The 27250-nt window shown below is 44.1% G+C and overlaps 1 protein-coding gene across 5 annotated transcripts in view; it reads left to right on the top strand.

The window, feature by feature from the left end:
* The window catches only part of DENND1A (DENN domain containing 1A), a 268183-nt gene that overhangs the window by 42677 nt on the left and 198256 nt on the right, over positions 1–27250 (top strand). For all 5 annotated transcript variants that reach the window (XM_083485795.1, XM_083485794.1, XM_083485792.1 and 2 more), the window contains exon 3: positions 24253–24296. In XM_083485795.1, the coding sequence (XP_083341921.1) occupies positions 24253–24296 (44 nt within the window). The remainder of the gene's footprint in view (positions 1–24252; positions 24297–27250) is intronic.

The raw sequence follows: 27250 nt of genomic DNA, 5'->3' as shown, positions 1-27250 counted from the left end.
CCCCTGGACCAGAGCACGCCAGGCACTCCTGTCTTCCACTGCCTCCCGCAGTTTGGTCAAACTCATGCTGGTAGCTTCAAGAACACTATCCAACCATCTTGTCCTCTGTCATCCCCTTCTCCTTGTGCCCTCCATCTTTCCCAACACCAGGGTCTTTTCCATGGAGTCTTCTCTTCTCATGAGGGGGCCAAAGTCTTGGCGCCTCAGCTTCAGGATCTGTCCTTCCAGTGAGCACTCGGGGCTGATTTCCCTAAGAATGGATTGGTTTGATCTTCTTGCAGTCCATGGGACTCTCAAGAGTCTCCTCCAGCACCATAATTCAAAAGCATCAATCCTTCGGCAATCAGCCTTCTTTATGGTCCAGCTCTCACTTCCATACATCACTATTGGGAAAACCATAGCTTAAACTATACGGACCTTTGTTGGCAAGGTGATGTCTCTGCTTTTTAAGATTCTCTGGGTTACCCTGTGCTAAAGTGTCCCACACAATCTTGAAAGCTTCATTGTCATCTCATTCAGTTGGTAGAACAAGGAGTGTCCATCAGTTACCCTGGATGACATACCCTGGATGTACTGGCAGATGACATCAATAGTCCTGTTCTGAAAAAGTCCTGGAGCTGCACTTCTCTGTGCTTGCAGTGTTCTCAAAATGCCTGTACTCTAAATTATTTACTATCTGTACTAGGGCTTCCTGAAATAGAATAAATGAGAAGTTCAAATCTGGGCTGATTTTTACGTATAGCATAAATTGCCCATGACTCACAATGGGTGGGACTTGGATTTGAATAGCATCTTCCTAATCTGCATTCTATTCATGATATTTCTTGGCTGGTACTACTTCTAAATTGCCCCATTCAAGCTGCTTCCGTCCCCCCCCCTCAAAATCTGTCAATTCTATTGGCTGTGTGCAAGATGGCAAACATATCCAGCATGTGTTGGATGGCTATGTTGACGGTGTAATACTAGCAGTATAAATGTGCCCTGAACGGAGCTGTCGGATTTGATTACAAAAGCCCACTTATGAACAGATCTCCTTCCTCTTCGTTGTCTTTCTTTGAGCTTCTGCAACTCCCCTCCCCACAATCATTTCTCAGAGGTGAAAGGCATTTCTTGAATTTGATCAATGCCATTAAAGATTGATTGGGAAGCAAGACCATGCATCCAAGCAGGTGTTCAGCATTTCCTATGGAGTTGGGAGGATCTTTATACCTTCGGAGAAGGAGTTCAACAAAGTGGGGGAAATGGCTGGTTGGTAGGATGCATGTTGTTCTTGCCAGAATCTAAAACTCTTTGTAGTTTTCCTGTTTCCATTTAGTATGGGATTACATGTGTTTTGAGGCCCTCACCTTGATTCCAGAAGGCAGAACTGAGGTGTATGCGCATGTAACTCGAGGGAACCTATGCCTAAGGATGCACAGCTGTATCGTATGGCCAACTGCATAGGCCATTGGGCAAATGGGGATTGTGGCAGGACTCACTACTGGTCTCAAACTTGGGAATGGTAGGACTGGAAAGGAAATGAGTCAGGCGGACCACAGTCCCAGTTGCCCTAAGATAAGGCCATTCCCCAGAGCTCATTTGTTGCAGAGGTGATGGCAGGCAGCAACCAGCCAACCATCAGGGACAGACCGCAGAAGAGTCAGCCACCTTACTGAGGATAAGCGGGTCTTGGTCTTGTCAGTGTCTTGGAGCAATGCACATGATGCTTTAAGACTGATGATGTAGAAAAGTGGAATATAAATGTACTAAATAAATAAGTAGTGGTGAGGTGGGAGAATAAATGCTGTAGGTGAATTCTATATATTGCCACAAGTGTGAGTGTTAAAACTAGGAGGTTGGAATGTACACTCTTGCAGCAGCAGGGAGCTGGTCAGGCATAGCCCAGGCCACAGTGGTGGAGCATCATGCTCCGGCACTGGGGGGTGGAGAGCAGGCAGGGGCAGGGCTGGCATGCTACCCAGGGGCCGGGCGTGCCACCCAAAGGGGCATGGTGTGTGTTCTGGGGGCATGGTGCATCGCCCGTAGGGGTGTGGCCTGTGGGGGCGGAGCGCCCAGGGTGGGGGGGCAGCTGCGATGGAACCCTACCGGAATCACGCTGCCGGGGGCGGTGTGCTCCCCCCACCCCCCTCTTCCTCCGCCAGTGCCAGGACAGACACTTAAAGCACTGCTGGGCAATAAAAAACCCTGATAAGATGGTGTAGGAGTGGGCTCGCTGTATTTGCTGTAGGTACCGTAAATCCTTGGTAGACGGGAAAAGTTTGTAGTGGGCTGTTGTACAGCTTGATTCCTTGAACATCATTAAATAAGCAGAGAGAAATGTTGTTGGACATATCGGACAGGAAGCTGTTTCGAATATCACTAAATATCAATTTCACAGAAGAAAAATTGTGATGCCCCCCCTCTCAAACAGGCAAAATACATAACCCCTCCCCTAAAATAAAACAGTAAAGAGGTAACTCCTCCCCCAAAACTAAAGAGGTAAAATGCCCCCCAAAACAGACAACCCCCAGCCCCAAAAGGCAAGCTTCCCCGTATAAAAATCAAAGTGATGGATGCAAAAGTGGTGTGTGAGGGTGCAGTGGTGCCCACAGGTGCCAGTTCAGCACCCCTGGTCTAAGATAAAAAAAGAAAAAAAGAATCAGTTCCTGGGAGTTAATGTCAGACCTTCAGAAGCTAGCATTGTTTTATAGCAGACATATTCAACGTGTCGATTGTGTGATGGATTTTCGTTGATCATGACCAAGGCCTTGGTACGCCTCCGCCTGCCGCCCTCTCCCATGGCCCCTGGGTGCCCTCCGCAGGCGGCATGGGTGGTTGAGGCTCTGCTTAGCCAGGCTTGCTCACCGCTGCTGCAGCAAGCCGCCTCCCCCTTGCAGCTGCCTCCACCACCCCACTCTGGCCGCTGGCGTTGCCCGATGCCCAGTCAGCTGGCTGGCCTGGAAGGGCGCGAGTCGCCTGCCTCCACTCCCTGCAAGCCGCAGCTTCCGGGCAGGGAGGCAAAGTCGAGGCGCATGGGCTCCACACGGGCTGCAGAGGCGCTGCGGAGGCGCCCAGTCAGCCCCTGCAAGCCGAGCCTCAGGGCAGGGAGGTGGAGGGTGCTTGACAAGGTGCATGGGCTCTGCTGGTGTGGTGTAATTATTTGTTATTATTTTTATCATCATCATAATTTATTATTTATACCCTGCCCATCTGGCTGGGTTTCCCCAGCCAAGTAAAATACAGTGGTACCTTGGGTTAAGTACTTAATTCATTCCGGAGGTCTGTTCTTAACCTGAAACTGTTCTTAACCTGAAGCACCACTTTAGCTAATGTGGCCTCCCGCTGCTGCTGCGCCACTGGAGCACAGTTTCTGTTCTCATCCTGAAGCAAAGTTCTTAACCTGTAGCACTACTTCTGGGTTAGCAGAGTCTGTAACCTGAAGCGTATGTAACCTGAGGTACCACTGTATATTTAAGTTCAGGGGTTGACAAACTATGGTCCGTGGGCCGGGTACGGCCCGAGGGGGTCATTACACCAGCCCCCGGCCCTTGCCGCCTGCTTGGTCAGTCCCTGTGTGGAGCTAAACCGGCACATCACGCCGGTTTAGCTTCTCGCAGGGACTGACTTCCAGGACACAGCCATGGCTTCCTATTGGTTGCTGGAAGCTCCTGCAGCCAGTAGGAAGCCGCAGACGCCTCCTCTGCCATGGCTCCGAAAGCCAGCAGGGAAAGAGCGGCGGGTGGGTGTGCGCACTCCTGCGCACTGACGATCCGGCCCGTTGGTGGAAAAGTTTGCCGACCCTTGTTTAAGTTGAAGAGAGTATGGTAGATCACTGCCAGTTTTTGATATTGGATAGTAGATCGCAACCTAACAGAAGTTGAACATGCCTCTTTTATAGCAATAGTGTAGGAATACAGTGAATTAATGTAAAATCTAGGTTCTTGTGGAATACTTCGATGCCAAGGAAGGGAGGGTCTGTGAAGGTTCCAGCTAGACAAATTGGACCAGGGAAGGAGAATAAACAGTCAGTATAGGGGGCAGTTTAGCCCTGAGTGCTCACTGGAAGGACAGATCCTGAAGCTGAGGCTCCAATACTTCGGCCACCTCATGAGAAGAGAAGACTCCCTGGAAAAGACCCTGATGTTGGGACAGATGGAGGGCACAAGGAGAAGGGGACGACAGAGGACGAGATGGTTGGACGGTGTTCTCAAAGCTACCAGCATGAGTTTGACCGAACTGCGGGTGGCAGTGGAAGACAGGAGGGCCTGGCGTGCTCTGGTCCAGGGGGTCACGAAGAGGAGGACACGACTAAACAACAGCAATAGGTGGCATTGCTGGGTTTACTGGAGAACAGCAGATTGTAATATGGGAGATTGGGACAAAGGATAGCCATGAAAGTAGGGCTCCCCCCCCAGCCAGAACTCACAGGAACTCAGTTCCAGCATCTCTCAGGTGTACACCATTGCCATTATAAGAGAACAAGGGAGGCATTCACGGTGAGTTCGGGCACCTTGTTTTTGAGAAAAATAGCACTGCATGAAAGGTATTGGGAGGAAGAAAGGACCAGTTTATACATGGTGCAGGGGGTTGGATAAGAATGCAGATCAAAACATCAACAGGCAGGTGCCAAGTTTGGACATGAAATAGTGCTTCTCGCCCTTTGGGCTAAGATCTGGTCTGGTGTTTTGTATCTGTTTTTGGGATTTAGTGACAAACACAAAGCCTATATGTCTCTGAATATTGGTTTCTGGGAATTACTGTATTTTTCGCCCTATAGGATGCACTTTTCCCCCTCCAAAAATGAAGGGGAAATGTGTGTGTGTCCTATGGGGCGAATGCAGGCTTTCGCTTCAGGAAGCTCTGCGCAACCCTCGGGAGACCGGCGCCACTTCGCGCCCGCCTCCCGATGGCTGCGCAGAGCTGCTTGCATTCCGAAGCCTGGGGAGACCGGCGCCACTTACCGCTGGCCTCCCTAGGCTTGCGGATAGCAGGCTGTTCTCGGGGCTGGGATTGGGGGAAGCTTGGGCTTCCCCTGCCCCTGGGGGGAAAGTAATTTTTTTTTCTTTATTCCCCCCCCCCCAAAAAAACCCTAGGTGCGTCCTATGGGGTGGTGCGCCCTATGGGGCGAAAAATACGGTACCTGTGGGCAGAGTGCTGTTGTGTCCCAGGTCTACCTTCATGTTTCCCATAGGCATCTAGTTGGCTACTGGAAGAACAGGAAGCTGGACTAGGTGAGCCATTGGCCTCATCCAGCAGGCTCTTATGTTCTTAGTCTACAAAGTGTAAAGGCATGATAGATTTCTTCTGGGATATCAGGGTTTTTCCTGTTTCTGCTGAGCTCTGTTTTGTGGAGTTGCAACAGCTCTGAGACTTTCTTTGGGAGCAGAAACCGATGTACAGTGGTGCCTCGCAAGTCGAAATTAATTCGTTCCGCGAGTTTTTCCATCTAGCGAATTTTTCGTCTTGCGAAGCACGGTGTCGGAAAAGTTTTGGAAAAGCTTCAAAAATCGCCAAAAACCTCAAAAAAGGCTACCACACCGCGTTCTATGAGTTGCTCCTCGAAGTCAAGTCGCAACTGTATTAACGGTGTTACGAAAAAGGAAACAAACTTGCAAGACGTTTTCGTCTTGCGAAGCAAACCCATAGGGAAATTCGTCTTGCGAAGCAGCTCAAAAACCGCAAAACCCTTTCGTCTAGTGAGTTTTTCATCTTGCGAGGCATTCGTCTTGCGGGGCACCACTGTATTGGATCCCAAAGGATATCTTTCCTCTCCTCCATGCTGAGGTGTTTTGAAATAAATGAAAAAATATTTATCTGCACCTCTGTATCTGTTATTCCAACTGCCTGGTTTAGGAATATCTCATCTTAACATCCAACAGCCTGCTTTGTGTTTGAAACTTGGTTGTGTTTCTGCCAATTTGGCCCCTTCAGAGCTCACTCCCTTTCCAGGATCATTAATGAGTCTCTAGAAGGACACACAGGGACCAGTGCAGATCTTGGGGTGCCCTGCTGCTTTTCCTCTCTCCATTGAGAAAATTGGGCATTTATTCCTCCCCTTTGTTTCCGTATCTTTTCACTGGTTGCTGATCCATGAAAAGGCTCTCCTTTCTTACCCTGAGTCTACTACTTAGCCTCCCGAAAGCCTTTGCCAAAGGATTTTTCCAGGTTCCTTCTGCAAATCCAGGCAGGCCACGAACTGCCCTTTACCATATGCTTGTTGACGTGTTGGAAGGGCGCAGATATTCTTGAAAGCTCCCATTCTTTTCCCTTTCCAATTGTCTTCCGTTTTGAGGGGGACCTTTTCCAGTTCTCCTGGATCAGTTATATGGGATGCATTGATAGCAAGTGCAGTCTCCCATCAAAAAAGAGAGAAAAGGAACAGCCATGAAGCCTGTTCTGAGAGGTGTGCAGTATAGAAATATTATGACGGTACTACTTCTGAAGATCAAACCTATTCCAGGGAATAACAAAGGCAAGCTCCTGTAGGAAGATTCCATGTGCCCACACAGTTTCTAATACAAACAAATACTGCCTTTAGAAATAATAATAATTCTGTATGCCTAATGCACTATCAGAAAGAGCACCTATTCATTAGTGGAAAGGTATGGAGAGCCAGCCACTTCTAAGACTGCTAACCCTGCGCTGCCGAGGAGCTTCTCCTTATTCCTGATATAAATTGGCTCGTAGAAGTACAAAAGCACTAATAAGTTTTTCATTGTTCATATTTTTGCACGCTCCTTAGCATAGCCATTCATTTTTATGGATGCTGCCTTCTGCAGGATATGCTGAAATAGATTAGTTTTGAGAGAAGAGCCCATGTACTGAACCTTGAAAAAGCAGAATATAAAGAATTCAAACTTATTACTCTTCTCCCTTAAAAGTTGCTATATTAGCCACTGGTTTGGTATATAGTAGATCATCTTCAGTTCCAAGCTCAGCTTCCTTGCATATGATGACCTTTGCATGACTGCAGTTCAACAGCTGCAGAATATTCGGTGCAATTGACCGTGGAGTCCACAATTTGTTCCATGATTTCTGGACACCTTGTGTGTAGGAATGGGGGCCTTTAAAACTCCTTTTTATGAGGGATGCTTTACATTGTGTAGCTCAGCCTTTGAACATAACGAGAGCCTATTGGACCAGGTCAGAGGCCCACCCAGCCCAGCTTTCACCAGCCCCAGCCAGTTCAAAATATCTGGAGGGCACCAGGTTGGCAAAGGTTTAATGTAGCTGCTATAGTTCAACCTTGGAGTAACTGGAAATTACATTTGATGTGGTGAATATGGGGTAATTGCATAAGGATACGTTTTGAGGTGGGTGGGACCATACTTTCTGTTTCAACACAATGTCTGACACTCTGTGGGATCAGGATTAGGTTGCCTTTTCCTAACTTCTTACCTTAGCCCAATTTTAACAACATTTCGGAACAGCAAAAATGGCTCGGTGTTTGATGTGCTGGTTATTTTCCACCACCCGCTTCTTCCAGGCAGACATTTTTCTAAACATTTCTGTCGCCTCTGAGATATCAGTTTGGCACTTTTGAGCAGGAAGTACTCCAAAACTGAAAGTTATCTCTCAGGCCTGTATTCTGTGTTGTGGAACATTTTCTTCTCTTATCCTGGCTGTGTAGAGTTCTGTGAAAATCTGTTGAATAACCTTTTGGATTTGGGAAGGATATTTGTCCAAATTAATTATTCTGGAGTCTCAGACTTTCTTTTTTCTTTTAAATTGATTTTTAATTTCAAGTAACAAAACATACCCATACAAAATAGAACTCAGTAGTTGTACAGAAAAGGGAGAAAAAATAGTGGCTTCTGATTGTAGTTTTAGATGTTCCAAGAAAGGCAGTCAAATGAAAGTGTGTCTCCATAAGGTTCTGTGAGTTGATCAAGGGTGAAACAAAGTCAATACAGTGGTGCCCCGCAAGACGAATGCCTCGCAAAACGAAAAACCCGCTAGACGAAAGGGTTTTCCGTTTTTCGATGCACTTCGCAAGACGAATTTCCCTATGGGCTTGCTTCGCAAAACGAAAAAGTCTTGCGAGTCTTGCGATTTTTTTCGCTTTTTTGCCCCTTTTTCTGAGCCGCTAAGCTGCTAATAGCCTTTTAGCCGCTAAGCCTTTAATAGCCGTTAAACCGCTAATAGCGCCAATCCGCTAAGCCGCTAATAGGGTTGCTTCGCAAGACGAAAAAACCGCTAGACGAAGAGACTCGCGGAACGGATTAATTTCGTCTTGCGAGGCACCACTGTAAAATGATACCATGTCATCTAGGAGGTGTGGGTCTTCCCTCCCACAACTAACATTTTATTTATGGAATGGTTAATTTGCCCATAATATGCCCAGTGTCACATACTCGCAGAATCCAGGCTTTAAAAAGATTTGCATTTAAAATTTTTAAATTTTTTTTGCTATCACCAGTCTAGCTACAGTTAATAAATGGAGGATGAGGTCTTTATTGGTTATGTTATCTATCGGAGGAGTAAAATAAGATAGTAGGGCCGATTTTGGTTTAGTTCTAGTGATTATCCCTTCTTTTGCTTCATTGTTTGATACACTTTTTTGCAAAAGGAAATAATTTTTGGACAAAACCACCACGTGTGTACTCCAGAGCCAGGTAAATTGCTTTCCCACCAGCAAAGTTTGGATGTTTTACGATTAATTCCATATAATATGGCCAGGCACATGTACCAGTGATGTGCTGTCTTCAAAGCATTTTCTTAATTTATAATTGAGACAGATCCAAATGTTAGTTTATTCCAAATTTGTTCCCATAGCGGTTCCTCTAATTCTCCAAAATCTTTTCCCTTTTTTAGTCTTGATGAAGTGAGAGGATGGGTAGGCAATTGTGTGAGGATTTTACATAGTTGGGAGATGATACCCTTTCCCAGTGGGTTGGTTGTGTTGAGTAGTTGCTCAAAACCATTTAAGCTGCATAATGCTTGAGTCCTTTTATTTGGCTGATTTAGAAAATGTATAATCTGGTGTATCTCTAACCAGCCACATGGTATATCTCCCAATATAAAATTCATTTCTGGAGCTGTAGGAGTCTTTTGATTAGTGTAGATTAGAAGAAGTCTCTGAGTTTATATAATCCTACCTAACGAATGAGCCTTATTTGGCTGCTGTGGGAAAGGAAGAGTGTTGAGCTATTGAGACTAAAGGGGAATCAAAAGGTAAAAGTTTCAGTCTCCATTCCTTTCATATGGTCAAATCTGATTTTAGTAAGGGCTTAATGTCTTCTAGTGTCTTCTTGTTCATTTTTCTGAAAAGGAAGAGATCACATCAAGTCTTGACCTCTATCATCATCCATTTTTAACCAAGGGACCTGGTCTGAGCCTTGTAAAATCAAAAGGATATTGTGTAAGTGAGTGGAGTCTTTATACCATTTTAGGTTAGGTATTGCTATACCTCCTCCTTTCTTGATTCTATAAAGGGCTTTATGAGGTAGCCAAGGTCTCTTGTTGGCATGAATAAAATTTAGTAGATTCTTTTTGCCAGCTATTGACGTGACAGATGGGTATGCTTATTTGTAAGACTCGGAGTGAGTAAAGAAGTTGTGCTAAGATCAGTTAGTCTGCTGATGTGGAAGGCAGTCTATGTTTCTAGTGTTTGCATTTGTCCATCCATAAATCAGTTCTTCCATAAATCCGTTTCTGCGTTAATCTGTGTTTTAAAAATAATCTGCATAAAATTTGGATTTAAGTAGGCATTTCTAAACTTGCTCTCTAAATATACTTTTTTGATATATTCAGAATCCTTTTCTTAAAAGCTGAAAACTGTGTTGGAACATTTGAGAGTTCACACATTTGTCTGGAAGGTACAGATCAGTTTGCTGGGAAGTCTGAATTCCACAAGGTGGTTGGATATTTTGAAGGTTATCATTCTCAACAATCATGTCTAAGAAATAACTGCTTATACAGTCAAACATTGGTTCCTGAACAGCTCTGTTTTGGAATGCTTTGGCTCCCAAATGCCGAAAACCCAGTTTTCAAACGTTTTTTCAAAAGCTGAACTTCTGACGCGGCTTCTGCTTGAGTGCAGGAAGCTCCTGCAGCCAACTGGAAGCTGCACCCTGGTTTTCGAACGGTTTCAGGAGTCGAATGGACTCCTGGAATGGATTACGTTCGACAACCGAGGTTTGAGTGTACAGTGGTACCTCTGGTTGCGAACGGGATCTGTTCTGGAGGCCCGTTCACAACCTGAAAAGAACGCAACCCGCGTCTGTGCATCTGTGCACGCGTGGGTCACAATTCTTTTTTTTAAAAAAAAAATATTTATTGAAGTTTTCACAATATTACAAAATGAAAAAGAAAAAGGAAAAAATACAAAATAAAAAGCAGTTAAAAACAATTCCAACTTTTTGTCACTTATCTTTCATTTACTTATTTCCCAGACCTCCTCATACCTCCCTTTTTTGTATTCCAATTCAGTTTATTAGCTCAGCAATTCCTTTCCCTTCTTATTTCATCCTGGTCTTTAATCTAAATATATTATAGCATTAAATCCATTTTTATCATATTCTTTTCTACCTTTACAGCAAGAAACCACTTAGCCTCAATCCAACATCATTCTAGCATTCATTAATTTTGCAATATTTCTGTAAATAGTCTTTAAATTTCTTCCAATCTTCTTTCACCGTCTCTTCCCCCTGGTCTCGAATTCTGCCAGTCATTTCTGCCAATTCCATGTAGTCAATCACTTTCATCTGCCATTCTTCCAAGGTGGGTAGATCTTGTGTTTTCCAATACTTTGCAGTGAGTATTCTTGCTACAATTCGCCGCTTCTGCACATGCATGTGAATGTGCGTGACGTCATTTTGCGCGTCTGCACATGCGTGAGCAGCGAAACCTGGAAATAACCCTTTCCGGTACTTCTGGGTCGCCGCGGGACGCAACCTGAAAACGTGCAATCTGAAGCAAACATAACATGAGGTATGACTGTATATGCTATTCAGTAGTGAGTCTCTTGACCATCTGCATGATGGCTTATTTGTTATTGTTCCTTTTGCCTCAGGATTAAGAAGAAGAAAAAACACCACAAAACAAAACTGATGTTGCAAATGTTAGATTTATTTGAAGTGACATTTTATGGGATCAGGGAATTTTTATGGGAAATATATTATGGGATCAGGGATTAAGTGTAAAGGGAACTTCTGGCACTTTTATAACAATTAAAGATCCAACTTTAGCCAATCTTGTAACTTTCTAGCCCTTGTTCAGTATTTTTCTCTCACTTTGATTCCTTTTTAAGGAACTTTCGGTTTCCTGCACAACTTCTTTTGTTTTTTTCCCCTTGGTGAACTGTTGCTGCATCCCAATAAGTTCTACTACAGAGCTTCAGCATCACAATTTATTATTTGCATTCTTTTCTTCTTGCTTTATCTTGAAGACTGCAGCTACAATATGAGTAGCTTTTACATGCTTTATACTCCCCCCCCCTATAGATCCTTGGGAGGGTGTTCAGTTTCATAGCAGGTTTAGCCCATCCTATTGAAGTAATAAGTGAGGGGGGAAAGTATTTGATCCCCTGCTAAATTTGCCCATTTGCCTTCTGATGAAGAAATGACTAGTCCATAATTTTAATGGTAGGTTTATTGTAGCTGTGAGAGACAGAATAACAACAGGAAAACCCCCAGAAACCCTGAAGACAAAAGTCAGAGATTGTGATGTGTATTATAATGAGTGAAATAAGTATTTGATCCCTTTGCAAAAGATGACTTAGTACTTGGTGGCAAAACCCTTGTTGGCAATTACAAAGGTCAGACATTTCTTGTAGGTGGCCACCAGGTTTGCACACATCTCAGGAGGCATTTTGTCCCACTCCTCTGGGACCAATGGCTAGGCCACTCCAGGACCTTAATGTGCTTCTTCTTGAGCCACTCCTTTGTTGCCTTACCAATGTGTTTTGGGTCATTGTCATGCTGGAATACCCATCCTCGACCCATTTTCAATGCCCTGGCTGAGGGAAGAAGGTGCTCACCCAAGATTTGATGATACATGGTCCCATCCATCGTCCCTTTGATGCGGTGAAAGTGTCTTGTCCCCTTAGCAGAAAAATACCTCCAAAGCATAATATGTCCCCCTCCGTGTTTGACAGTGGAGGTAGTGTTCTTGGGGTTGTAGGCCAAACACGGCAAGTTGAGTTGATGCCAAAGAGCTTGACTTTGTCTTATCTGACCACACCACTTTCACCCAGTTCTCCTCTGGGTCATTCAGATGTACATTGGCAAATTGCAGATGGACCTGTACATGTCCTGTCTTCAGCAAGGGGACCTTGCAGGCTCTGCAAGATCTCAGTCTTTCACGGCGTAGTGTGTTACCAATTATTTTCATGGTGACTATGGTCCCAGCTGCCCTGAGATCATTGACAAGTTCCCCCCATGTAGTTCTGGGCTGCTTCATCACTGTTCTCATGATCATTGCAACTCCACGAGTTGAGATCTTGCATGGAGCCCCAGACCGAGGGAGGTTGAAAGTTATTTTGTGTTTCTTCCATTTGCGAATTATTGCACCGACTGTGGTCACCTTTTCACCAAGCTGCTTGGCAATAGTCTTGTAGCCCAGTCCAGCCTTGTGCAGGTCTACAATCTTGTCCCTGGCATCCTTGGACAGCTCTTTGGTCTTGGTCATGGTGGCTATTTTGGAATCTGTTGGATTGATTGCTTCTGTCGACAGGTGTCTTTTGTACAGGTACTGTAACGAGCTGGGATTACAGGTAAGACCTCTCCCTTACAGCAGGTGCTTCTAATCTCAGCTCGTTAGATACAGTGAAGATACCAGGTAGATCTCCTATTACACTTTCATATTGCTTGCACTATGTCAGCAAAGCAAATATTTTACTACTCCCAATTTTCTATAGAACTTCACATATTTTACAGCTGATACACCAGTCATAGGCAAACTCTGGCCCTCCAGATGTTTGGCATTACAATTCCCATCATCCCTGACCACTGGTCCTATTAGCTAGGGATCATGGGAATTGTAGTCCCAAGCATCTGAAGAGCCGGAGTTTGACATTTGATCAAAGGATGTCTGCCGGGCAGATCGTATGATGGTTTTAGTAATTTAAAAGCTTCCTGCCAGTGTGCATTTCTTGACAGTGGTATTCCAGAAGAATATACTGGTCTTGCAAGAGCTTGGTCAATCCCCCCCCCCCCCGATCTTCACGTGTCACCTTGCCCACAAATAAAGCTATTGAGTATTTTTGGGATGAAGTTGTTTACCTGAGGATGCTGACTGGGCAACCATTTGTGAAATTGCTGATGTTGCAGAAGGAGTAGAAAGGAGACTTCTGGAATGAGAACATTGGGGAAAGCAACTTGTACTTTCATCATTATGGTCCATTTTGCTGAGGAGGGAGAATAATTTTATAACTAGCTTGCGGGTAAACACTAAGCTACCGGTGATGGTGGCTTGCAATAGGACTTGGACACAGGCTACCTGAAAGTCTGTATCTCCCTATATGAACCTGCCCAGGTGTTAAGAACCTCAGGTGAGTGTTTCTCTTGGTTCTGTCAACATCAGATACATGGTTGATGGTGACAGTGGGCTAGTGCCAATTGGACTGGAGGCTGTGGTATGAATGGTGTCCTGCTCCTGTGCTGGTCATGGAGGAACAAACCTTGTGGCTAGTACAGAATTCCTGGTCACCTATGTTTGCTAGGTGAATTGTTTAAATATATATGGCTTAGATTAATAATAGATTTGTAGAGCTGGAAGGGACCACAAGTGTGGGGCTCAGACCCTTGACCCTGAGATTGTCTCATTCTCTACCAACTGAACTGACTTCCTCAAGGTACCTGCTCTTGGCAGATTCTGGGTTTTGATTGCAAGACTTAGTGTTTTAGATTTCAGAGGTCAAGTTTTGGGATCTCAAACCTGGCAGAGCAACAAGTAAGCTTCCTGAAGATTCAGATCTTACATCCATGCACTTTTTGCCAAAGGCTGCAGTGCTGACGGTCCCCCCCCCCAAAAAAAAGTTGTTTCCTCCTGGAAGCCAAATCTTCCAATGCTGGCTGTAGCTGATGGAGTCCAGCAGCATTTGGGAGGCCACAGGTGCCCATCCCTGATGTATAACTTGTATGGGCTTCCTTTTGTACAAGGGATTTCATATATTCCGAGTGTAGTCATGTTCGTAACCTTCCTGTGTGCTAGGCAAGTTGTGGAACTGGTACTGTGGAGGTTACGATTTCTGGGGAGGTTTGGCATGCAAGGTCTTGAGTTGAAGGATCATTTGAGCAGAATAAAAAGTTTGGTTTATTTTTCCAGTGGCAAGGCTCCAGCTATTTTTGCCTGCGTCAGCTCTCTAAATGTTCCCAGCGCTATGGCCTGCTTATTTTCTAGTTGCAGGGCTGCACTGAGCCATAGCTGACACACAAAGGCAAGCAATTGTTACTTCGCGCTTGCAGTGTCAACACTGCATTGCAGACCACAGTACTGCATTAGTAAGCAGCACACACTAAACAGTGGTTTGTAGGGACAGTCACATATAGGATTGGGTTTCACACTGAGCTGGACACACTGATGTCCCCTGTCAAGGACATACTGGGTTCAAAAAGATCAAATATAAGAGCCTTACTCATCTGAGCAAGCGTCCCATCTCTTCCAGCATTTGGTTTCCAACACTGGCCAACAAGATGACTTTGTGAAGCCCAGCCTAAACAGGGCATGAAGGCAGCAGCAATTCCCTGTGGTTTGTTCCCAGCACCCTGCTGCATATGGCCTCTTAGTGTGGATTTCCCATTTAGATATTGTGGGTAATATTGTTAGATGACTTCTTTGTGAATCTGTCCATGCCTCATCTCTTTAAAGCCTAATGGACATCACAGCAAAACATGTAGGCAATGACGTTTGAAAGCTATCAGAGATAGGCTCTGGCACGTATAATAAGCAGTTTCAGGGGCCAGTTTGTAATATGACGAAAGCAGGTCACGGCTGTCACCCACCCAAAATGTCACCTGTTATTTTTTCCATCTCTCTCCTCCTTTTCTGATACCACGTTTTCCTTTTTGTGTTGTCACATTTCTGCTTCTTTCTCTTGCTAGAGCAAAATGTCCTAAATGAAAGCTTTCTCTGTCAGGGTGAGATAACATTTTGTCAGGTAGAGGAGAGATTGGAGAGCAGCGTTCTATACCTCTCTGAGCTCCGTGGTGGGAGGGCAGGATGAAAAGGCACGAGCGCTGCTCCTTGGGTGAACCCCCTTTCTATTGGATGTCAGCTGTACACTTTGAGTCTGTTTGTAGGTTAATTATGGTGGTGGCATAAAAGCATTTTCCAAGTTATTTGTATGCTTCTGCCAGCAAAGTCTCATTTTTAAGCATTGGTGGGGGGTAGGAGGAGGTAATTGTAGAAATAAACCCCAGCCCACATGTAGGCGCACTTTTGCTTGCTTTCATTGACAATAGTTTATTATACAACAGCTGATGCATTTAGTATTTGTGGATTCCCTTAATTGATGACTGTACTAGTTTCAGAGCAGAGCTCTCGCAAGTGAAGACAATAGGTCAGTGTCTACTCTTCATGCATAAATAGCCGGAGACATGCCGATTGTGTCTGAAGGGTAGGATTCGTTGTTCCCGTGGAGTAGTAATCTTTCCCATGAATGGAGGCTTGGTCAGCCGGTCGAAGGTGGATTGTGCTTTTCCTTGTCCTGCATCCTGCTGATTCAGAGGCTTGTGTTTGCATCAATTAAATACATGCGCAAGGAAGAACAGTGCCAGCGTTTCCTTTCACAATACGGGGATACTCTAAAATGTGCTTCAGCAGTGAGTTATAAAGCACATGCACTGTAGCTCTTTCTTGAAGATCCAGTTCTTACAATGCCAAATAAAACATAAGAAAAGTAAATAATTATCCCATTAATTTCAGCAGACATATTTTATTTCACTTTCTCGTACTTGCAATTACCCCTCCCCCTTTTTGCCTCTGTTGTTGTGATAGGCTGTACGGAGGCTTGCAGCCTGCAACTGTGCTAAACGGTTGGGAAGAAAGTTGCGTTTCATTTTGTTTCAGCAAGTACTAGAGTTCGTAGCATGTTCCCAGAATTTTTGCGTAGAGTTGTAAGAATTCGAGTTTCCCTGCTCAGTTCTGTGTTTTGGAAAGGGAGGAAATACTGAGAGCAGGGTTAACCTGTGATGATGTGGAGGAAGCCAGAATGGCTGGGCAAATGATGTTCTGTTCTATACTCAGATGAGCTCCCCTTTTACACAGCCAGACCCGTCCCAAAGGCCCGGGGTGGGTGACAATAAGTTTTTAAAAAGACATATGCATAATGAAAATCGAACTATGAACAGCTGTAAATAGCCAAGTGGTCACAGTTTTTATAGTTCTCAGCGAATGCAGATGGTAGTTTCAATTTTCTAAAGACTTACGAATATCAGCAGTCATGTTATTTTACTGGCGTGTTGCACCTTGATGCAGGGAGAGGAGCCTTTGAAAGGTGAGCAGCAGCACAGAGCCTCCAAATTCCAGCTGGAGAGATGCAATTTTTCCGATATGGATGATCTTAAGCATAAGCCACATTGTTGAACCTCTGGCCTTGTGGTTGAAGGGTGCACCAAAACATCTCTTGCGATTTGCTGAATTTTGGTATCCAAGTGACACGGAAATGGTCACAGAAAAGAGCAGTCACAAACATGCAGCGGATTCCCACCCTGTCAGCTGGAAAATTAAATCAGGTTCCAGTCTGGGATTAACACTGAGGCTGCAGGGAAGGGCAGGTAGTGTCTTAAATGGCATGAAATTGCAGAATGCGATTAAAAACCCCACAAATTTCTGCTTTAAGGTCTTTGTTAAGGATGTTTCCCTACCACTGGGCATTAACAATGGTCTGCATTAACAAATATATTAACTGCATTTGGCAAATTAAAGCTCAGTTGGATATGTGATAAATAGTGGAAGGCACTAGGTCATGAACACACTAGATCTATTACTCCAAAAGGAGTTTATATAAGCAGTTTAATGCTGTTTTGCAGTCGTCCTGTCTCCAGAATGTGTTATATGAAGGAACAAAAGTCCAGTTTGAGGTGAAATACCACGCACAAACTAGCCTGATCTAATTTTGATCCTTTTTTGAATGTTCAGGGTAAGCTGTAAACCCTTTTAAAACCTGTAGATAAACTCTAAAAGACACACACAAGACAGCAGGGTCAGGGAAAGTAAGTGAGCTGAAATTTTTTTCTTAGTAAGCTTGCATAGGATTGTGTTGCATAAGCAGTGGTACCTCCAGTTGTGCACCGGATCCATTCCAGAGCTCCGGTCGGATCCTGAGGAATGTGCAACTGGAGGTGCCTGTTCTGCGCATGTGTGCGGTGCGGTAGAGCGCTTCTGCGCATGCGTGCAGGGTGAAACCTGGAAAAATTCTTCCGGGTTTGCCGCGCGTGTAACCCGAAGGATATGCAACCAGAGGTGTGCGTATCCACAGGTACCACTGTATAATGCAAAACTGGAACTCAGCATGTGGACAAAGTGAAGAGGCAAAGCACTGGCCACATAACTGAGCAGTTGCTAGTATTCCCTTATTTAAAACTAGAAATAGATTGTTTAAAAGAAGAACAGAAGCCAGTCTGAATTTCAAAATTTAGCCACCAGATCTTGCCTCTGCCAGCTTATATAACCGGCATATTTTTATAATGCAGGAAGTATTCTCTCTCCCCAACTACCCACTCAAGAAAAGAATGAAACTGAAGGGACATTTTTGTATTCCCACTGGGGCAGTGAGCTAATTCATGTTTTACAGCACAAGAAAACAAAGCTTCTAACGGGAGACACAAATTGTTTTAAAATGTCGGCAGCCTTCTTAACTAATCTGTAAGTGCTTTATTGGTGCAAACCCCACATTTTGGAAAGATCTCATTATGGCTTTTCCATGGTAATTTCTAAATGCCGTAATCCCCCCCCTTTTTTTAAAATTTTCCCAGTTATTCATATATGTGGTATGAAGCTTAGATATACAGTGGTGCCCCGCAAGACGAATGCCTCGCAAGGCGGAAAACCCGCTAGACGAAAGGGTTTTCCGTTTTGGAGGTGCTTCGCTAGACGAATCTCCTATGGGCTTGCTTTGCAAGATGACAATGCCTTGCGAGTTCCTGCTGGTTTTTCCCCCCTCCCCCCTTTTTCTAAGCCGCTAAGCCGCTTATCAGCTGATCCGATCAGCAGATAAGCCGCTTAAAGCCGCTAATAGCGCTAATCCGCTAATCCGTCAATGAGCTTGCTTCGCAAGACGAAAAAACCGCTAGACGAAGAGAATCACAGAACGGATTCTTTTCGTCTTGCGAGGCACCACTGTACCGTATTTAAAACTTTGTGGCACATCAGAAACATTTGTCTGCACTCCTCTCCCGGAAGAAGAAAAAACAGCCAAGAAATATATCCTGGTTTTAATGGCTTTCCAAACCATTGTTTAAGCATCACGTGGAGTTGGTCATCAGAGATGGAAAACCTGCAGTTCTCCAGACCTTGTTGGAGTACAGCTCCCTTCACCCTTGACCAATGGCAATGCTGACTGGGGCTGATGAAAGTTAAGAATCCAGCAACATCTGAAGGGCCACAGGGTTCCCATCCTTAGTCTAAACAGAGATTTAAATTTATATATAGAAGAATTGATGCTTTTGAATTATGGTGCTGGAGGAGACTCTTGAGAGTCCCATGGACTGCAAGATGATCAAACCTATCCATTCCTAAGGAAATCAGCCCTGAGTGCTCACTGGAAGAACAGATCCTGAAGCTGAGGGTCCAAGACTTTGGCCACCTCATGAGAAGAGAAGACTCCCTGGAAAAGACGCTGATGTTGGGAAAGATAGAGGGCACAAGGAGAAGGGGATGACAGAAGACAAGATGGTTGGACAGTGTTCTTGAAGCCACCAGCATGAGTTTGACCAAACTGCGGGAGGCAGTGGAAGACAGGAGTCCCTGGCGTGCTCTGGTCCAGGGGGTCACAAAGAGTCAGACACAACTAAACAACAAAATAGAAGTTCACAGTTGCAAGCATATCCTTTCATGAAGATCAGCTTTCCCTAGTCTGGTACCTTCCAGATATTTTGGACTCAGGTTCCCATAAGCCTTGCCAGCACACTCATGCAGTGCAGAACACCAGGAAGGCACCAGGTTGGAGAACATTATAGAGAAAGAGCCCTGATTAAAAACTTGGGCATTGGTTTGATGAGGTCCTTTGCTGTGGAGATCCAAGCTGTCTTACCACTGTACTGTTATTTTTTAAATGCCCTCTGAATATTCAGTATACTTAAAATATATTTAAACTTGTGGGCTTGCTTGTGGGCTTCCCAGAAGGATTCACCGGGGCTCTGCTTATCATCTTTTATCCATGCATCATTGAAGCTACCTTGTGTCTAGAATTAATGAATCAGTTTTAAACACAAACCTTCATTAGAACACCTTTTTCATTGAACCCTGGGTTTTTGCATGCAGACACACATGTTGAATGCCCAGAGTTTTACTTAGAGACACTCTCATTGAATTTTGATTTGCTAGCTCCTCGTAACATTGCGCTTCTTGCATCATCATGCTTTTGAGGGCCACCGTTCATAGGTTAACCTTAGAATTATTAACTTCACCTAAACTGGCTGGTGGTACCAAATCATCCTGGTTTTCAATGGGAAAATGTTTTTTTCGCTTGTGTTATTTTGCACATTTATATCCCTCCTTTCCTCCAGGGAGCTCAAAGCGGCTTACATTCTTCTCTACCCATTTTGTCTTCAAAACAATCCTGTGCGGTAGGTCAGGCTGAGAGTGACCGGCCCAGTGAGCTGAGTAGGGATTTGAACCCTTTTCCCCCAAGCCCCTGGTCCAGCACTCTGGCTACTGCATCACACTGTCTCTCTGAGGAGAGGAGCAGTGTTCCCACTCTCTTCCTGGGTTTGTAAAAGCCTCGGTTTGAGGGGTTTAGGAGCGGGCCCAAGAACCAGGAGCCAGCACAGTGTGGTGCTGAGCGTATCAGAGTAGGACTTGAGTCCCCCAGGTTCTAAACCCCACTTAACCAGAAAACCTGAAAATATGAGGGAGTTGACATTAGCCCTGTCGTTCTCTTTCAGCCTGACCTAGCTCACAGAATTGTTGTGGGGATAAAATGTGGTTGTGGGAATCATATCTTGGGCTTCCTGAAGGAAGAGGGGGGTAGGGGATATAAATCCAATAAATAAAAATTCTGTAAGATATTCAGGAGTTAGGAGGGGTAACACAACAAGCTCCCTTTTCCTTTAATAAGACCACTGTTAAAGTAAAGGGTATGTTTGCTGGTTGCTTTCCCCCAGTATCTACATCTTGCTCTTCACCCATGAACGCCTTAGGGTGGCTCGCAATTAATAAAAATAGCACAATCCTTGTCCACATGCCACAAAAGAAAAAAAGGGCTGGGAAGAGGAAAACAAGCAAACTGTTCTAATATTACCTACCTGAAGCCTTTGAAAAAGCATAAGGGTTAGGAATATAATCATAGAATCATGCAGTTGGAAGGGTCCCCAAGGGCCATCTAGTCCAGCGCCCTGCAAGACAGGAATCTCAGCTAAAGTATCTGTAATGAGTATGGGTTGCTCGTGCGTAAGTTGCCGCCTCTCCTGGCTATGTTGCCTTGTTGGACCTTTCTGTCTGGACAGCCCTTCACTTCGTGGCTGCCTCAGTCGCTAGCAGAATCCGTCAGTGGGCGTTTCTTAAACCTTTTCCAACATAAAAGTTGTTTGACGCCCAGTCTCCTCCTACTCTCCCTGCGCGGAAGTCTTCTGCGCAAGGTGGGCATGGGTAGTGGAGGACCCGTACTCTCCCCGCTGGTGTCCGGTGAAGAGTCCTGGAGCCCTCTCGCCGATTCCCCCATCTGCCCCCCTTTATCCCTGGTGTAGCGCTGATTTGCTTCCCCATCTGCTGAGCTGCCTCTCTCCCTGCTGGGCCCTTCTCCAGCATCATTCGAGAGCCTTCCCTCCGCCTCTTGCTCCGATGTCAGTTCCCTGACAGTATCCTGGGCAGGTGGCCACCCAACCCCTGCTTAAAAACCTCCGAGAAAGGAGAGTCCACAACCTCCCGAGGGACACCGTTCCACTGTCAAACAACCCTTACTCTCAGAAAGCTTTTCCTGATGCTGAGTCTGAATCTCCTTTCTTTATAACTTGAAGCCATTGATTCGGGTCCAGAACAGGAGAAAGCAAGTTTGCTCTTCCATGTGACAGCCCTTGAGGTATTTGAAGATGGCTATCATATCTCCTCTCAGACTCCTCTTGTTTTCTTGTTCAATCTTGACTGCCTAGGTTAGTTCTGTATGTACTTCTTGCTAGCTTTAGTTTTTTCTTTTGATTGGTTTTTTAAAATTATTGTTCTTTGGAAGCTGACGTACGTTGTATTTTCAAGGTAAGGGAGTCCTGTGGAACAGGGTCTTAGGCTTCTGTTCTTCTACATGGCTTGCATGGAGTGAAGGTTGCCAAGCAGCTCTGATGTGTACAGACCAAGTATTTGAAGAGGACATCCAATTCTTTATTGAGGTTGCATTGGTTCTGGTAGCTAACTTGGTGACTAAAAGAAGAGTAGGAGAGCAAGATGCACACTGACCTTTGTGTGGTAGGTTGTGCTGGATTGAGTGGGGAGTGGCAGGGAAAGGAAGTGTCCATTGTTGAATGACAGAGCACCTGCTTTTCACCCAGAAACTCAGGGTGCACCCTCTGGCATCTCCAGCATGAAGGATGTTGAGTAGCAGGGCTTCCTAGAGGCAGTTGGTTGACCACTGTGAGTTTAGAATGCTGGACTAGTCAAAACATTTAGTCTGATTTACAAGAGCCCGTCTTACGTTGTTTTGGCTGCCCATGTAGGGCAGATACAGAAGAAACCCCTACCTGAATGTTGGGAAGAAGAATATGCTTTGTAGCACATGAATGTGTTACTATGAAATAGGAGGAAGTCCCATATCATAAAAGTAGAGGTATTGCAAAGATCCCCTATTCTGGAGTTCTGTGTGTATTCCTATGTGTCCATCAGTGCACAAGTGCAAAGTTGGCTTCTCCGTTCACTTCAAAGGAGGGACAAAGGGGGTTCACACAGTGGACTCACACAACTCACACTGTGTGTAAGTTTGGTTGGCCCTTCGATTGGCCCTCACGGCCCTTCATCAAATCTGGCCCTCTTTGAAAAAAGTTTGGACACCACTGGAACCCTTTGAATTCAGTAGGGTTGGGGGGGGTTGGGTATGCTTCACTTTCACTGGACCGTCAATAGTCCATATGCTTTTCTGAAAGCAGCTCACTCATGCTACTCTCTGCAGACTGTTAACCGAAAGTGCTACAGTACAACACATATATTTAGCAATCTTTTAATTTTTTCTTTGGAAGCTGTAAGAGTAGAGTGGAAGATTTGAGTTAAAATATCTTGAAGGCAACTCCAGGGATGACCACTAGAATAAGTGGCCAAAACAATGAAAGATATAAAGAAGACTGGATACTATTTACAGAATATATGGAAAAGCGTTATAAGCAAACAATTTACCTAGCAGGATGGTAAATTTTTCAGCAGAGTAAGAAATAAATAAAGTATATAAAAGTGGTGGCGATAGATGGGGTGAACTAAGAAAACACAAAGAAAAAAGGGGTTAAAAGGAACCATGGAAAGAGAGGATAGGAAGTCAAGGAATGTTTTCTGTTTTTTTGTTGATTATTTAAAATCTTTGAAAGGAAATACTTTTCTTTGTTGTATTGTTTTTATTTATGCTTTGGAATGTTATCAGAAAAGCAAATGAATAAAATATGTAAAAAAAAAAATATAGAAGGCTAATCTATTTCATAACTGATGATTGTGAGTCTAATATTCTGCCATCTTCTGGATAAGTTACTTTATGTCTTGATCTCCCTCTTCCCCACCCTGTGCAAAGGCTGCCTCTCAAGTCCAAATGCACAGCTGAAGGACTGTGATCAAACTTGCATCCACATGGAAAATTTAATAGCAGCTTCCATCAGTTAGCTTTCTTTCTTTCTTTTTTAAGTACCCTGACTGTACATCTTAAATACTTTGTTGAAAGCAAGTATAGTTTAGTGAAAATTCTGCATCTGCTAACAATTGAACCTGCCAATTAACCAATTTATTAGCAAAACAAACTTTGCCTGTGAGGGAGCTAGGGTGGGTTTGTTTTTTTAAGTATATGATGTATACATCATAAAATTATTCTCTGCCCCACAAGCCTTAACTCTGTCAGAGGGGAGCAGTAATTGAGCAGTAAAGATTGTTTACAAATCCCTGCTCCCTCCATAATGATCAAAACTTGTGGAAACATTTTTTTGTTTGTTGCAGAAATGGAAAGCATCTGGTTAACAATGCATCCTGCATTGCAAGCCCAAAGAATTCAAAATGTGCTCACAATTGTGCCCAAATGTTGGTCTGACAACGGGCTCCCTGAATAAATGACAACTCCTTTGCAAAATTCAAGGCATCTAGTTTTTAATCTATTATTGTTGTAATTATAATTACACTGATAATACGGAACCTGGCAATCCTGGAAACACTGTTAGGAAAAGCAGATGGCCGCAACAGAGTTGTTTTGAGATGGTTTGTCATAGAAATTATTTCTGTCTGGGTTTTGTTTTTTGTTGCTTCTGTTCCATTTTATGTAATTGAACTTGTTCAGAACTACTGCTTCTTATGTCGAACTGCCATGTTTATCCTGAGAAACGATGGCGGGAGAACTTGTGGCTTTTTGGGGAGTGAGGGATGTTACTGGTATAATGAAGGCTTAAAACTCGGGCTTCCTAATGTTAAAGTAGTTCAGTGCCACTTTAATTAGATATTTACCAATGATGATCCCTCCCACTTCAGTTTTTAAATAGTCTGCTTTCCCTTCCAGCCACACACTTGAGTAAGATGGGGGAAAGCTATGATTGGGTCCCACTGAATTCTGCTGGTGGGTTTCCTTTCCCCCACTTAAAGTCCAGTCCTGTAGTTGACTAAAGAGGTGTCTGATTAAAAATAAAGAGTCTAAGCACGATTGGGGCACTGTTCCCTTGCAGCACACGTAGCTGGCAATTTGCACCTGGTTAGGTTTTTGCATTAGATAACAGCCTAAAGTTAACAGTAGCATCAGGTCTCTCTAATTTCTTTTTTGTCTTTCTGGAAAGAGGGTAAAAGGAGAGCCTGGAGGAGTCCGTCCTTCCTCTTATCAGTGCCTCAGCCTCAGCTGCCCTCCTTGGATCCCCTGCCAGGGCTGCTATCATCTTCTGATCAAATATTAATGTGTGATTCTCTGCTTGCTCACTAATCCAAAGCCAATTAATATTATCTGTCAATTATTTACAGATCCTGAGGTGCGGAGGCAGTTCCCAAAGGACTACAGTGACCAGGTTTGGAATGCGTAATTAATTTCTTACATGACAAAATTCATTTCAGGGTTGTTCAACGTATTATAGCTGTTCTTTTTCCCTTAAAAAACACAAAACAAAATAGAAAGCATTGGGGGGGGGGCAAAAAGGGAATTGTGATTAGAAACTTAAGATTATTTTTTTAAAAAAAATGTATACACAACATGTAAAACTTGCATGCATAAACTTGAATAGATGGCTTTGGTTCTCAATAAGGCTTTCCCAATTTCAGAATCTATTTTGAGAAAGCAAATTCATGAATTTCACTCCTTTAAAAAAAACTTACTTTGCCTTGGAGGTGCTGCAGGCTGCTGTTAGTTACAGAATCCTCATCTCGTTGTTTTAGGGTTTATGAGTTTACTTGGCATCACATCACTTTTTAAAAATTTCATGGTCACATCAAATCTGGCAGAATGATGGAATATAAAAAGGGGAGGGAGTGACTGCATGTAAAATGCCGTGGGAATTTTGCAATTAGTGCTCAGAGCAGAGGGGAAAGGGGACACATCCTGCTTTGCAAAATTCGTGTGGATGGCTGTGGTGACTGAAAGCTACTGCTGATCTTGATGGCTTCTTCCTCTTTCAAATGCATCTTGTTATAGAGTAATGTTGGGAGGGAGGGAGGGAAGTTTTATTTTTTGCTCCATCGGTGTACTTAGTACACTCTAGTTGTTTTTGCTAGGAAGCTCGACCTTTGGGAAGGGGTTTCGTGTCAGCCATTGCTAGTCTGGGTTGAAAATCGATCTCTGGACCAAATTCTCCTAATTGTTACAACCCTGAAAAATCTCCATTCAGCTGGGTGCGGTGAAGTTCATACAGAAAGGCTCCCGTAATAGTCTTTATCAGGTTTTAGTTACATTTTCTTATGGGAGTGTTTGATTCTGATCCTTTCCCTTCCTTCCCTCTCCCATTTAAAAAACATTTCTCTTCCGTGGAAGGTGCAGCGGTGTCTCCTGCCTGCTGAGCACGTCCCAGCGTGGGCCCCTCAGGGCGAACAGACCTTGTCTTGTAGTGGTGTGTGCAGCGGACGGGACAATAGTCGCCCCTGATGCCTGCAGTCCTGGAGAGCCCCTGTAGTATTAATATAATTCTTTTAAAAAAACAACACCCCCCGGCATATTGCTTGAGTGCTTTTTGTTGCAGTTTTATAGTGCCTGCCCCCCCCCCGTACTTGCACCATAGCGTTGAGGTGTGCAACAAAGCATCCTTTTGTAAACACACAAGTCCTCATTGCCATCTCGTGCCAATAATCTGTTAATAAATAGCTCCCTAAGTACACTCTGCAGCGTTGGGCCACAATGTGTGCTGAAAGAGCCGCTAGTCTATCATATGAAATGTAGTCGGATTAAGGGTCCCTCCGAGCTGTTGCTGTCTCTTGTGCCTGTGATCTATGGATTATAGGACTGTCTCATACATAAAATATTTTTCCTTTTTGTAAAACAACAACAAAAAAGGAGAGAAATCTTAGTATGCTGTAAACCACCTCTGAAGAAACGCAGTACAACCTACAGAAATCTAAAGATGCAAAGCTAATGTGCTGCTGGAACTTCCCTGATCTTTTTATTCAGCTCGTGCTTTTAAAAGATCTTTAAACAAACAAACAAACAAAAAGAAATGTGGACAATCAGTTCAGGAGGTGGGGAAGGTAGCAGACTTCTCGACCTTAAACACACTAATTTCAGGTTCAGGGTGATCCTACTTTTGGTGCCTTTTTAAGGGGCTGGAAGAACGTAAACTGCGTTTAAGCCTTGAAGAGACACCGGGCGCTTGTGTGAACAAAACTAAGCAAGACTTATGGTCAGCATATCGTTTCTGAATGCTTGTGAAAGTGGTTCGGAAGCAGAAGATGGCCATTTCTAAACAAAATGAGGATTCTTTAATTTAGTTAACAAATGTGGCAAACCTAAATGCCACATTTTTGAAGGTGTCAAGTATGTGTTATTCGTTAGCAGAGGGTGGAAAGTTGAACGGCAAACGCACCGCAGGGTTTCTTTTTATTATTTAGGGTCGGTCTGCAGCAAAGGTGGGAATGAAGTTGAAGTTTTAGGTGTGGTGGCCTTTTGAAGAAAAAAGTCAAATTACTGTGGGGTCCCCCCCCCCTTGTAGCATACCTTTAAAAACAAAACGGTTCCTTTTGTTTTTATGTGATGCATGTGCAACTTGTACACAAATGTTTCTTGCTGACAATCCAAATCCGCGAGGAATATTGTGAGTTAAATCAACACAAGGCAATTCTCTCATTAGTACGAAAAAGCCCAAGTTCTGCCCCCCCCCCCACTTCCCCAGTCTAAATTCTTGGCACTTGTTTTTACATACAGTGTGTTTCCCATGTAGGCAGCGCATCTGATCAGAGCCCTTGCTGCCGCTGGATGTTTTATTCTGTGTGTTCTTTGTACCTAACAGTAAAAGAATCTGTCACAAATTATTGTGGCTCCCAGCTTTAGAAACCTGAGAAAAAAGGGAGGTTAGACTGACATCTGTGGCTGAATAATGATGGCCAGCCTTTTGGCTCCCCTTGAGCCACAAAGCTAGCATTGCCTTTAGAGAGGAAAAAGGAGTATAAGAAGAAAGGGGGGAGTGATAAAAGGAGGTTACAAATCTGTGGTCCTGGAGATGTATTACTGTTGGGCTAGTTGTCTGCATGGCACGATAATCCGTTTTGATCTCCTGTCTTAATTGTCTGCTAAAGACAAATGGGCAGTAAAAGTTCATCAGTTTCATCTCTCGCTCTCTTTTTTGCTTCTCATTTAGAGGCAGAATAAATGATCCGTCACTACAGAAAGAACTCCTTTCTTTTCCGACACGGGCGGAAATGCAGGACCCCAACACATTTTTATTAAAATATTTCTCCCTCATTATTTCAGCCCCCTCAGCTCTGATAGATCTCGCTGTTTCATGAAAAATGTAATCTGAAATGTAAATAAGGGGTTTGGTAC

Source organism: Podarcis liolepis, assembly GCF_965112155.1.
Source record: "Podarcis liolepis genome assembly, chromosome: Z".
NCBI lineage: Eukaryota > Metazoa > Chordata > Lepidosauria > Squamata > Lacertidae > Podarcis > Podarcis liolepis.
This window is presented reverse-complemented; position numbering and strand designations above follow the sequence as displayed.